A 14,841-nucleotide genomic window follows, 5' to 3' on the forward strand; every position below is an offset into this window, starting at 1 on the left:
ATCTGTAAACCAACCAGTTTTCAAAGCACACTTGATGAACATGTGGCTGGACGGAATAACAGCTCTATCATAAAGGGGGCCAGGTCATTCGAAGGTAGCTGAGCACCAGGCAGATAAAGATTCATGAATTTCATTATTATCTGAAGTGATCTTTTCCACCCGACTTATGATAAAGTGTGCTAGGCGACCCAGCATTAGCGTGAACTCAATATTTTGAGGAGCTACATCACGCACTCTACAGATATGACTACTGTTGCTCCATACTGCTGCCATTAAACTCACAACATTATCACTGGGTGCCGTGCTGTCAGGATCAACTCACCTTTTCGAAAACACATCGCAATTGGATACATTCAAATCACATCCCTTTGGTCAAACAGCTGGTATAGGATATACTGTGAGGGAGTACTAGACAGGATCCTTTGCTTGTTTGTAAACAACACAAACATCTGCGTTCGCATTGACTATTATTAATTCCAGTGTCCTCCTTTTGTAGTGGAGATTTCCCATGTAAACGGGTCACACTGTGATTATATAATCATGTCTATGGGAGCACTGCAACATCTCAGTTTTGTACAGCCAACCCTGCAGTGCAATAAAGTTCTCATGTTGCAGCCAACTCTACTTTGTGCTAACTCAATCTTTTGTGAGTTTGGCAATGTAACCGTATTAAAAGTGACCAAACGGCATTTTGAGCCAGAAGACTTGGGTTCAAGTCCCACTAGCATCAGAGGCCTGTCATAACTGAACAGTTTGATTAGAAAGTATCTGCAATTAGACATTAGCGGAGGGCAGGATCAAGGATTGACTGCTGTAACTCCCACTCCACCAGGATAAACAACTGACTGACTTTTCACGGTCTTCGGCTTGCTCTTTCACAAATAACAAAAGTGACATGGAGTGGGAAACTCGCAGACTCTCATTTGTAGCCACTTCCCCAAATGGTCCCCTCCACCGTGTCCCTGAATTGTCATGGGAGACTGGTCAGCAAGATCAGATCACTCGGGATAGAAGGAAAACTAGCCATCTGGATACAGAACTGGCTCAAAGGTAGAAGACAGAGGGTAGTGGTGAGGGTTGTCTTTCAGACTGGAGGTCTGTGACCAGTGGAGTGCCACAAGAATCGGTGCTGGGTCCTCTACCTTTCGTTATTTATATAAATGATTTGGATGTGAACATAGGAGGTATAGTTAATAAGTTTGCCAATGACACCAAAATTGGAGGTGTTGTGGACAGCAAAGAGGGTTACCTCAGATTACAACAGGATCTTGATCAGATGGGCCAATGGGCTGAGGAGTGGCAGATGGAGTTTAATTTAGATAAATATGAGGTGCTGCATTTTGGGAAAGCAAATCTTAGCAGGACTTATACACTTAATGGTTAGGCCTAGGGAGTATTGCTGAACAAAGAGACCTTGGAGTGCAGGTTCATAGCTCCTTGAAAGTGGAGTCGCAGGTAGATAGGATAGTGAAGAAGGCATTTGGTATGCTTTCCTTTAGTGGTCAGTGCACTGAATATAGGAGTTGGGAAGTCATGTTGCAGATGTACAGGACGTTGGTTCGGCCACTTTTGGAATATTGCGTGTAATTCTGGTTCCCCTCCTATCGGAAGGATATTGTGAAACTTGAAAGGGTTCAGAAAAGATTTACTCGGGTGTTGGTAGGATTGGAGGGTTTGAGCTATAGGGACGAGTTGAATAGGCTGGGGCAGTTTTCCCTGGTACTTCGGAGGCTGAGGGGTGACCTTATAGAGGTTTATATAGTCATGAGGGGCATGGACAGGATAAATAGACAAGGACTTTTCTCCAGATTGGGGGGTGGGGGGGGAGCGAAACTACATGGCATAGTTTTAAGGTGAGCATAGGAGTTGAGAGGAAGAATATAGAAGGGAACTAAGGGGCAACGTTTTCACACAGAGGGTGGTACATGTATGGAATGAGCTGCCAAGGGGAAGTGGTAGAATCTGGTATGATTACGACATTTAAAAGGCAGCTGTATGGGTATATGAATAGGATGGTTTTAGAGGGAAATAGGACAAATGCTGACAAATGGGACTAGATTAGTTTAGGATATTTGATTGGCATTGACAAGTTGGACTGAAGGCTCTGCCTCTGTGCAGTACAGCTCCACAACTGTGTGACTCTATCTGGTGCTGGAGCTGCACAGCATCCTGTTACAGTGTTGCATTGGAATGGCTGCATCTATAAAAGGATCAGAGGATGTACTTTTGCAGGAGACTCCTTGTTTGTACAGTGCAAGGGGGTACCTGCTGATGCACACTTCCCTCCCCTAACCATTTCGTGCTGAAATACAATGCCTCTCCCTCCAGACCATATCATTACAAGTCGAGCAATTTATTTTTTATTATTAAAAACTTTCCCCAGGGAAAAATTTAAACTCCACCAAACTCTCAAGGGTTGAAATTAATGATGGAGGGAATATTCAGGCTCCCAATATGTGGTGTGTAAGCAAACAAAGAGGATTTCCTCAGTGAAAGGGTGCAGACTCAGTACTCCTGTACTCTGCAGTGTATTAAAATTCCAAGCACACACCCAGTGTCTCGTTCTCACCTCCCCATCAACTCCCAGCAGCTTCGAGGTCTGAAACTAATCTGGAGGTGCTTTTTTTTCTCCAGAACACATCCTTAAAGCGACACTACACACTAGCGCGCCGCACCAACACAACAGCTTCAAACTGTTACCATTTGTGTGATTTTCCTTTTATTTTCAGCCTAGCTGTCTATGTGGCCCTTTCTCAAATGTAAATCTCCATTGAAACTCGCAGTCTGAATATAATGACTCCTTCTGAGTGTCAGGCAGCAAAGAAAAAGTTTCCACATTGTATTTGTTTTCTCTATCCACTCCCCTCGCCCCACCACCCCTCATACCTTCAGCCACTTGCTTTTTTTTACTTTCCCAAGAACAGCAATCAGCCGAGAGCCATTCGATCCATGATGATAGCTCCCTAAAGTCGTCACTGAATTTCAAAAATCACCTGGTTCTTGGGCTGTAGTACTCAATCTGATCCTTACCCCTGAGATTTGTAAATTTTCCAACAAAGCCAAACTGAGTCAGGAACACTAGCCTCTCAACCTTATCTCAGGCATGAGCTAACATACCCATTGGAGTATATAAGAATGGAAGATGCCCATACTAAGGGTTTATTTGTGACAGGCCGAGGGCTGGCATTTTGTTTCCCATTGTTGGGAGGTCGAGAATTTTAAATAATGGGGCTCTGAGATAGAGAGACAGGAGGCCATTCAGGATTCTGCTATTCTAGATCATGACTGATCATCTACCTCAATGCCATAATTCTGGGCTATCCTCAAATCCTTTGATGTCAGTTGAGGAGAGGAAGGGAATTTTTTCTCTCAAGAGGGTCAGTGGTCTATGGAATCCTCTCTCCAGAGAACATTGAATATATCCAAGGCTAAAGTTAGACAGAGTTTTGACAGACAAAGGAATCAAGATTTGGAGGGAGGCAAGCACGAAAGGGGAGTTAAGGCCACACCAAGTCAGCAAAGATCTTATTTATTTATCTTACTGAATTGCAGAGCAAGCTCAAGGGGCTAAGAGGGTCTTGCTCCTGGATGCTACCTTTAGACTGGTAATGCCCAGGAATAGCAGTGGCACAACCACTGCCTAAACTGAGATTAACCAACTCAGCACAGGAGCAGGAGCCAAGCCTGATCGCCTGTGAAGAATGAAATTAACCAGGGAAGTGCATTTTCCAGAAACAGCAGCAATATGGGTAGTGACACAAAAGGATAGTGCCCGATTAACTACTCGCATCAACAGGACAAACCATCAAGCACAACCAACAGGAGATATTTTCTCATCAGTCCACTCAGAGATATTACAACACACCTCTGGGAGCAGGTAGGACTTGAAGCCTGGTCACCTGGCTCAGAGGCAAGCACATGAAGCCCTTCAAGAATATCTGATAGAGATGTTCTAACCAACCTGTTCACAGACATTGTTACATACCTCCGGAGCATGGAGGGCTTGAACCTATGTCCCCAGATCTTGAGGTAGAGACACTACCACTCCACCACAAGCATCCTGAAGCACATCCTATATAAAAGGCTCAAAATGCAGTTCCACCTGTTTTGCATTCCAAGTTCATAACCAATTTTCCAATTACTCTATTTTTGTTTACTGTTCTTCTGTGCTTTGTTCTGATTGAACTGAATGGGAATATACTTGATTAGCACCTTTTAAAAGGGACATCTTTACTGTTCAATTAGTCGTAACGTTTCCTGTACTGGGCTCCTTACCTGGCATACAGATGCACGTGAACTCTCCAATTCGGTCCAGGCAGGTAGCATCATTCTGACAGGGCATGGACAAGCACTCATTGATGTCAGTCTCACAGCGGGGCCCTGTGTATCCGTTTCCACACTGGCACTGAAACGAGCCTTCAGTATTCACACATTTTCCAAAGTGCTCACATGGATTGGCACCTTTAAACAACAGAGAATCAAACAGATGGAGTACTCAGTCCTCATAACCCTTCTGCATTGTACAACATTGAAGCTAGTAAGACTTCCAGGTAAATACTGTATAAATGCATGCATCGAGTGCTACAATTGCAAGCTGGCATCTGAAGACATAGTCAAATAAGTAGACTTTGAAGTTGGGGAGAGATATCAAGGCAAAGATCTTCAAGGAGCAGGAAATAACAAAAGAAAAATTGCATTTAAGTAGCACTTTTCAGGACCACTGTACATCTCAAAATGCTTTTTAGCCAATGAGGCACCTTTTGAAGAAAATGTCAGTTGTGAGAAAAGATTGACCAAGCCATGGTTGTATTATTTGGCATGGAAGAGGCTGAGGGAAGACATAACTGAAGTGGATAAAATGGGGACGGGTCTAGATAAAATGGATAGGAGACCCCAATTCATCTTGGTGGAAAGTTTGATAACCAGGGCCATAGATTTGGCATGAGACAGGAGGCTTGGAAAGGATTCAAAGAGAAATTTGAGGGTGGTGAGGATATCCAAAACTCACTGTCTTAAAGTATGGTCAAAGCAAAAATTCTTATATCATTTAAGAATGTTCAGACTTGAAGTGCTGTAAACTACAATGCTAGGGACTGAGAGCCCCAAAATGGGATTTAGCTGCTAGTATCGACACAAAGGGCCAAACAGCCTGTTTAAACCTTAAGTTCCGAGGACTCTATGAACTGTTTTAATGAAGGAAAAACAGGGTTCAGCCGATTTGTGTCCATATGATAACTACAACATGATCTGTTTTTGCAATTTTACTTGAGTGATAAATATTGGCCATTCCAAGGGTGAACAATACCTCACCTGTGAAGCAATGACATGGGATCTTTTACATCCACCTGAGAGAGTAGACAGCAGCTCAGTTTAACACCTCATCCAAAAGGTGTATTAAAATTCCCAGCACATAGCCAGCCCCTCTCACCATCGCATCCCATTAGCTTTGAGTTCCGAAACTAATCTCAGGGTGGGTTTCTTCTCTATCCGATCTTTACAGTGACACTGCTCCACTAGTTCTACACACAAAACACAACAGCTTCAAACTGTTACTGTTTGTGCAATTTTCCTTTTATTTTCAGTCTCGCTGTCTATGTGGCCTTTCTCAAATGCAAATCTCCATTGAAGCTCACACTCTGAAGATAATAACTCCCTTGAAGTGTCAGGCAGCAAGAAGCAAAAAGGAAATTCAACACTGCATTTCTCCCTCACCCCACTTCCTTCCCCAAACCCTTCACTCATTTCTTTCCTTTCCCGAGAGTAGAGACAGCACCCCTGACAGTGCAGCACCCCCTTGGTATTACAGTGGAGCATAGCCTTGACCTTTGAGCTCATATCCTGGCCTAGAATGAAAGAGTTTCATAAAGAATAGAAATATACAGGATCAGAGAAAAACCATGACCAGGCCTTTTAACCCCCTCCACCTTGTTCCACTGCTGTTGAATTACAACTGATCAGTTTCCTAACTCTGTCCTTGGTTGATTGACCATTAGCATATCTGGCCAACAAAAACACTTATCAATAATGAAATTTTCAATGTGGTGGGGTGAGTTCCAGACTCTCACAGGCCTGCTGTAGTGTAGAAGGTGACCACTCAGCCCACTGCATCTGTGTCACATGAGTCTGATGTTTGCTGATACTGGCTTTGTGGTCTAGATTTAGTAAGTTAATCAGTCTACATCGTGCGTCCCCAGAGCTTTAGCCTGGAAATTTAAACCAATGACATTACCACCACACCACTATCATCCCTTTATCCTTTGTGCAGACAAATTCTTCTTGAACTGATGAGCTTTAATTTAAATGGTCATGCCCCCTGATGTCAGAGACTAGAAAACAAAGGGTGCAATTTACCTTTTCTGGAGCTGGCAAGCAGGAAAACTAATCATAGAACTGAATCATAGAATTCCCACAGTGCAGAAGGAGGCCATTCCATCCATTGAGACTGCACTGACCCTCTGAAGAACATCTCACATAGTTAGCCCTGGAAAACAGCTCACCCCTTCTTGCCACCTCTGCAGTTAAGTGCCAGATATTTAAGAAGGTCCAATGGGAATGTTTTTGTCATTCCAACAACAAAGACCCTTATGTGGTCAACTAATGGCTACTGAGGAGCCCCTGCTCACCACCTCCTTAACTACCTGCAGGTGAGAAAGATGGCTAGTTTCCCCACTGGGAAACCCAGGCGTGCTGGCTTAGAGCTGGGCCCTTTTAAATTATAGGCACGGATTAGGGGACAAAGGGTCCAACTCCCTCACAACTGCCCTCTCCCGTGAGCCCCCACCTCATGACAGGAAAATAAAAATGATTTACCTACTCATCGTTGGACTTGCTGAGAAGCTGGCTTCAAACAATGGACTTTAGGACCCAGACGTTGCCAGCCTCTGCCAACCCAACACCCGAGTAATGAGAGATGTGATAGATCAAGAAACCCACACACTCTCACTCGTCACCACTTTCCAAATTAATTAACGAGAGCATACCTATTGAGCACTCATCAACATCCTGGTTACAGGCTGGTCCTGTGAATCCTGAGGGACACGTGCAGATGGCTTGCCCAGTTACTGGGTTGGTATCACAGATAGCCCCCTCATGACATGGGTTGCTGACACAGGCATCATCGAGGTGGCATAGCAGGCCTGCAAGTCAATAACAGAAGGGTTGAGAAAACCTGGGAAGACCCAGTTGCTTTGTGAGTGTTACCAGTTCCTACATGTGATGAAAGTGGCACTTCAATCCCAGCTGATGTTACCACTGGACAAGTCAGAATGAAATCTGGCTTGATAGATCACATGGTGATCTTTTACTGCACCAAAACACACAAGGCTGCAGATTTGGGTTCAACAAGAAATAAAACAAAAAAAGATTTCAACATATAATATAACTTAAAAGGTTTCAAAACACCCAGAAAAATAAAACCCCATCTACTCCTCAGCAACATTACTTTAAAGTTACTCAAAACGAAATTCCCCTCCCGGCCCAATCTTTAAGTTTGATTTAACTGTTTTCTTCTCTGTTCCTATCCCATGAGCTTTGAAGTGTTTTCCTTGAATCCTCAAACCATTAGCCTTTCTTAGCTTAGAATAACCAATACAGATTTCTGATCAAACACTCCAGTTTGGAGATTTTCACAACCTGAAACCCTTATACTGAGGAAACTTATTCCCTGGACTGCTCTGACCAAACTCATTTTTATAGCAGAAACTAATATTACACCTGACTTCAATCAGGTGTCCTTCGAAATGAATTCAAAAGCTTTTAACTGAATTAAAGATCATCAGTTAACCTAATGGCTTAATGTGTTTTTTTTCTCTTGTCATAAATCCTGACAATATAAACTAACTTTCCAGATCAGTCCAGGAGGCCTTCAGTCATCTGCTTTCTGACATGTATTGGTTTAAAACCATGATTCTGAAACGACTGACTGTTCACAACAAAAACATGAATACACCAAAAGTTTGAAATCCAAACGCTTAAAATATGATATTAATATATATCACTCACACACCTTTCAGCCCAGTGATGAGAAATATAACATCAGAAGAACACTAAAATCATAGAAGGTACTCTGCCTGATCATTTTGACTATTATTGCAAACATTCAATAAGTTGTCTTACTGATCTGTATATTTCCCACCTCTCCTGTCTGTTCAGACTCAGTCCGGGGTATGTTTTTATAGGCACTGAATGACATTACAATTGGCTATTTAATCTCTGGGTTCTCTCCAGCCCCTCCTGATGACAAGGAGTAGATGGATGGAAACACAACAGCCTCTCATGATCCCTCCAAGTTGCATGCTGTCTCAACTTAGAAACCTAGCACCATTCTTTCACTGCTGCTGTGTATAAGTTCTAGAACTACCCATTCAACAACACAGCTGACCAGCACCATCTTTGCAATAGCCCACTAGGGATGAGCAATAAGTGCCAGTGACGCCCACATTCTGAAAACAATCAAAAGAAACAGGTACGCCTTGAGTACGCTTGTGGCCAATGCCAGTCTTGATGATTACCCGTCTTTCCGATGCGACATTCACAGAAAAAGGATGCCACCCGATCGTGGCATGTGGCTCCATTGAAGCACACTGCATTGGCACAGTCGTCGATATTCTCGCTGCAGTCATCTCCTGTCCAGCCATTGACACATACACAGGTGTGGCCGCCAGGGATGTTGGAGCAAGTTCCTCCATTATGGCAAGCGTTGGGTTGCAGGTGGCACTCGTCTACGTCCTCTGTGCAAAACTGACCTGGAAAGGGCACAATTCACAAGAGGTCACAGGCAATAGGCATTTCTACTTCTCAATCATTCCAAGCAAGGAATAATTTGAGAATTGCAGCAAGCTAGCACAGATTTTTTTACAGTGAGGATCTATCTTAATCCAGTTTGATGGTACGCATTAACCAACAGGCCCTCAGCTAAGTTCTTGCAAGGAATAATAGGGTTTAGTGTGCACAAGCAGTGCATTCAGCTAGTGTTTAAGCTCCACACAAGCCCCATGGAACTCCCATCATCTGTCTGTCACCAAGTCTTTCTGTGCATATATGTTTCTCTAGCTTCAGCTTAAATACGCCCCTGTTATTTACCTCAATCATTCCTGGGGAGCAGAGTTCCACATTCTCTGGGTAAAGAAGTTTTTTCTCCATTATCTTTTGGATTTATTAGTGACTATCTTATACTGATCATCCTATTGTTTTGGTCTCCATGCAAGTGGAATATCTTCCCTCTGCTAACCTTGTTGAATTCTGTCATGCCACTGAAAGCTTCTATCAGCTCACCCCACCTCCTTTCCTTATTTACTTTATTCCTATTGCCTATAAATGAGCATTCTCAGTTAGACTGAGTTGCCAGTTTAATACCAGAAAATAGTGGAAAACATGCCATCAGCCCAGCAACACTGAGGAGACAGAAACAGTTCAATGACCTTTGGCAGAACTGGTAAGGAAAGGCTGTTGAAACATCATTGACCCAAAATATTTTTATTTCAGATTTCCTGCTTCCACAGTGCTTTGTTTTTGCTCTTTGTAAGGATGTCTGGTGTGGGAATTGGATTGTCCCAATGGCCTCGCAATGTTGGTTAAGGGATACAATGGGCACAGAATGGTAAATCTTCAACTCAAATCAAACTGTACAAAGACTGATGGCAGCACTATTTATTGGTCAGTGTAGTACCTTCTCTGTTATTTGTAAAATTAAAGAATATTTCACTAAACTATGACTGAATTAGAATGCTATATACTTTAGATTCCCTTATTGATGGAGGAGTGTGGGACCATGGCTGTATGGTATAATCCTGAGAGCATGGATCTGTCAGTCTTGCTGCTTGGCTTGTCCCCACAAGTCCCCACATTTTAGTCATTTAACATGTGTCTTTACCTCATCTAAAACTTAGGTAACTGTCAGTTGGTTTTATTCTCCGCAGAGTTTCTGTTTGATGTGTGAATATTTTCCAGATAATGCATAACCCGCTGGGTTTCATTCCCTGGCACTAATGTTCTCCATCTCAGTGAACACAAGAACCGAACACAAGCGTACTTTAGGTTTTCAGACTGAGAACAGTTCATATCCACATTCAGTGCTGAGGGAAGGTGCTACACTCCCTAGTGTCCTGGTCAACATGCATTGCTCTCCGACAACAGCGCAACAGATTGTCTGGTCATTTACTTCATTGTTCTTACTGGTCACAGATTGGAAATTTATTCTCTGCATTGTTATAGCGACTACACCTGAAACACAATTCAGTACTGATCAAAACCACTCCCTCACTCATACATGTTACCTGTCCTGCTGAGAATTTCCAGCACTCTCTTTTCTTGCTCTGAAGGATCTGACTGCCCACAAAGGAATTTGGGAAATCCTATGGCTGCGATAGATGCTATATAAATGAAAAATGTTATCCTTCCCTGGGTTTAACTTGATTTTCCCAGCTGGAGGAGCTTGAGTGGGAATGGGATCGTTTGGTTGGTCGCAGAAGCAAACCTCGAACAAAAGAGGAGAAAGGTCCTGAGGTTCCAGCTGCTGCCGCTAAGGCCACAGGCATCTGGCCAAGTAAGAAGAGTGGCCTCAGGTCAGACCAACAGCATCAGCCCTGGCGCCGTACCCACTCCTAAGGCAACACGCATGCAGGCATGCACCCCGACACCCAGGATAGGCACACCAGTCAGCCCAATATCTCTCTCAGCCCAACATCCCTAGCATTGGAATGTTGCCCATATTCGATCAGCGTCACCAGGCAGGCCACCTCATCCACATACCTGGCACAGGACTCTCAAAGTGTGCGCTCTACTCAGAGCTTCGATACAGCAAGAGAGTCCCAGGAGGACAGAGGAAACACTTCATGGATATCCTCAAAGGCTCCTTGAAAAAAATGTAACATCCTCATTGACACCTGGGGGGACCCTGGCCCAGGATGACCGAAAGATGGAGGGAATGGACCTGGGAAGGACCTGTGCACCTCGGGTCTCATTACTGATGGAAACTGTAGTGAAGCGCTATCAAAGAAAGGAGGATGTGGTACCTCTGCAATCCCGCTTCCCATTCTCCCAATCAGTATCTGCCTCATCCTCCCCCTCCCACAATACAGCCATGACAGAGAGTGCAGGTCATGCAGGGACTCTTCAGTCACCTGAGAGCTAATTTCTAGTCTGGAAATAAGTTACTTTTGAGCACAAGGGGCTATCTAAGAAGAAGTACTCATGATGTGATTTTCATTTAAAAAAATAGGCTTCAGGATACAAGTTCTTTTGCCACCTGAACTAGGTATAGTGGTTACCATGAGTCACAAGTTAAGGTGTTTCTGTTCCTTGCACTTGCTGACATACCTGTCCATTCTGGTGTACACTGGCAGTTGTAGGTGTTTACACCATCGACACAGGTTCCTCCATTCATGCACTTGTGATCAGGGCAGTCATCGATGTTAATTTCACAGTTCTGACCCTTAAAACCTAACAGGAGAAAAGTAAAAGAAGAAATAAATCCTGAATCACAATCGTAATTGTGAGATTATGTAAGTGTTCACTTATTCAATTTAAACACCCTAAAATCCAGAGGACACAAATACAAAATGGTGGATTACTGGATAGAGATGTAATATTGGGTGCCAGTTCTTGTTTTGAAGGGTATATTACACAAAATACAGGTCACTTGGCACAACCAACCCATTTACATACTGCTGGAGCCTCCTCCAATCCTCATCTGAACCTAGCAGTCTCCTTCTCTTCATCTGCCTCACTGGTTTAACTAACTTCCTCCTAAAGGCAGCATATTATTTTCTTGAATCACTCCCTGTGCTACTAAGCTCCATGCTCTCAAAACGGTCTGGCCAAAGGCATTCCTTTTGGATTCTTATCCAATGCCCCTCTGTCAGGAAAAGTTTTAACTTCAGTCACAAAATCAAGGAGAATGTCAATTTTACAACTCAGCTCGATGTTGTTCTGTATGAACTAGGCAGTAATCTCAAGTCAGAGATAAAAAACCAGACATCTACCTGAAGCTGTCAGTTTAAAGTTCACACCTCCCACTTTGTATTTTTCCTTTGAACAGCATATCCTCTGGTTCAGCCATTCAGGACATGGAAAACAACTGGACATTGTCTCACGATTTAGAATCCTAAAAGCTGCAATCACATCTTCTCAACGTTCCCAATAGGAAAGTATCCAATGTACATAATCTCTCTCCAACAAGCTTCCTTCACTATCAATCTGGGACTGAAATATCATACCCTGTAATTTGTTCATTCCTGGGAAGTGGACATTGCTAGCTTGACCAGCATTTATTGCCCAGACCCAACTGACCTTGAGAAGGTGATGGAGAGCTGCCGTCTTGTACCACATGGTGAAGATAGATCCACAATGCTGTTAGGGCGGGATCTCCAGAATTTTGACTCATTGACATAGATTGAACTGAAGTCAGGTGATGAGTGGCTTGGAAGGATGGTATTTCCATGTATCTGTTGTCCTTGTCTTTCTAGGTAACAGGGGTTGCAGGCTTGGAAGAAACTGTCTCAGGAGCTTTGGTGAATTTCTGCAGTGTATCTTGTAAATAGTACGCACTGTGGCTACTAAGTGTCAGTGACAAAGGGAGTCAATGTTTGTGGATGCGATGCCAATCAAGTAGGTTGCTTTGTACTGGATGGTGTCAAGCTTCTTGAGTGTTGTTGGAGCTGCATCCATCCTGGCAAGTGGGGAATATTGCATCACATTCATTCCTGATTTGTGCCTTGTAGATGGTGGACAGGCTTTGGGGAGTCAGGAAGGGAATTATTTACTGCAGTATCACTAGGCTCTGACATGCTCTTGTATTCAACTTTATTTCTTTTATCTAGTCCAGTTTAGTTTCTGGGCAATGGTGACCCCAGATTGTTGGTAGTGGGCGATTCAGTGATGGTAATGCCGTTGGATGTCAAGAAATGATGGTCACTTGCCATTTCTCAGCCGAATCCTGAACGTTGTCATGTCATACTGCATTTGGACATGGATTGCTTCCGTATCTTAGGAGTCGCAAAGGATGCTGATATTGTGCAGCAAACATCTCCACTTCTGACCTTATGATGGAGGGAAGGTCATTAATGAAACATCTGAAAATAGCTGGGCTTAGGACACTCCCCTGAAGGACTCCAGCAATGGCTCCTGTAGCTAGTATGATTAATTTTTATATAAATCATCTGAACCCTCAATCATTGCCAGGCACACCCACCCAGATACTCTATTGTGCCTGTAACGCATTTACACCGTGGTCGTCATGAAGTTGGGAGTAGTCTCAAGCTATGTATCATTGGAGGCAACAGAAAGATGCAGTGGGAATTTTGTTGTGTGTGTGCTTGTTTTATGCCACTGTTCTCTGAGAGGGGGCCTCTGCTGACTCTCATTAATTCATTGCATTTGATTTGAAATACTTCCAATTGCTTCCTGTCCCACAGAAAACCATTTCCTGCCAAGACCCATGAGCATGAAAAGAATCTGACATCTGACATAAATATTCCCTGCTCAGTTATTCAGGAAATTGTGGCTGATTGCCAGGTAGTCATTTGCTTTTGCAAAAACATAATGTGGAAGAAAAAAAATTTAACATATACTCATGACCTCTAATATACAAGCACAATGACACTTTGGCCTTTTATCACATATTTCCTGTTTGACACATTACTGGCATGGATGTCTGACACCATCGTATTGTTTGAAACCGGCCTTTGAACATCTGATACATTTATGTCTACTGACCTGCCTCTAGACGATCAGTATAGCATCCTTTCCAGTTCAAAGATAGCCTCACATGAGAACTGCAAGAATATTTGTGAACAGCCAAACTCCCATGTCTTATTTTGGGTTACTTCAGTCTGTCTTTGTTGATATACAAGACAATTGCTTCACTAAAGCAACAGCAGAATTTAAAAACTCAATGGATTTTGTTTGCGTGGTTCATGTTTTATACACCAGCTGAATCTGTTGAAACAAATCTAATCTGTTTCCACCATTTAACTACCATTGAACTACATAACTAGGAGTATGTCAGGCATGTCATGGAGAGTAACCTCTGATTACTGGTGTGCTTCACATTTAGGTTTGAGGGTGAATTGATGGCTTGAATTAAGCGGATCTATTTTGTTACTCCCTTTCCCAGCTCCCTGAAGTTCCACAATCAGCTATGAAAACTTTTGCCTACTGTACAGCAAAACTGGCTAAAGCAATAACCCACACAACAAGGTTAGAGGTTCCAACAGCAGTCTGTGACCTTACAGTTACAAAGGACACCTGGTTACCACTGTAAACCTCCTGGACAGCTCCCCCAGAGGACAGGAAAGAGGACACAGTCTTGTCAAGACTGTCAACTGACACTCTTCACTCACTGATTAGAAGGACATATTTAGTACATTTCACATGTGGTTTATCACATTCTTTAGCAGTGTCTATTCATTTCCCTACTGGACCCAATTATTTTGTCAAATATCAAATAGACAAAGATCCTTCTCTCCTGATTCAATCCCAAAGTAGTCAGGATGCTCATTTCCTTAATCATTAAGAAAGCAAGGGGACATCAAGCATGCAGACCAGTAAGGTGCAACCTGTTCACATATATTTACTCTGCCTTCCTGTTACTCTCATGTGGATGTTTTTGAATCAACGTGTTCAGAGATGTTATTAAACATCTCTGGAGAAGATAGGAACTTCACCAGTTTCCTCATTTCCCCTCCCCCCACCTTACCCCAGTTCCAACCTTCCAGCTCAGCACTGTCCTCATGACCTGTCCTACCTGCCAATCTCCCTTCCCACCTATCAGCCACACCCATTCACCTATTGTACACTTTGCTGCCTTCCCCCCTCCCACCCTCCTCTCTGACCTATCACCTC

At 43.3% G+C, this 14,841-nt stretch overlaps 1 protein-coding gene across 2 annotated transcripts in view; it reads right to left on the reverse strand.

Moving 5' to 3' along the window:
• The window catches only part of notch3 (notch receptor 3), a 178,218-nt gene that overhangs the window by 61,869 nt on the left and 101,508 nt on the right, over positions 1-14,841 (reverse strand). For both annotated transcript variants that reach the window (XM_043694937.1, XM_043694935.1), the window contains exons 5-8: positions 11,317-11,439; positions 8,511-8,744; positions 6,981-7,136; positions 4,276-4,461 (exon numbers count right to left, since the gene is read on the reverse strand). In XM_043694937.1, the coding sequence (XP_043550872.1) occupies positions 4,276-4,461; positions 6,981-7,136; positions 8,511-8,744; positions 11,317-11,439 (699 nt within the window). The remainder of the gene's footprint in view (positions 1-4,275; positions 4,462-6,980; positions 7,137-8,510; positions 8,745-11,316; positions 11,440-14,841) is intronic.

The sequence above is a fragment of the Chiloscyllium plagiosum genome, chromosome 8, assembly GCF_004010195.1.
Source record: "Chiloscyllium plagiosum isolate BGI_BamShark_2017 chromosome 8, ASM401019v2, whole genome shotgun sequence".
Lineage (NCBI taxonomy): Eukaryota > Metazoa > Chordata > Chondrichthyes > Orectolobiformes > Hemiscylliidae > Chiloscyllium > Chiloscyllium plagiosum.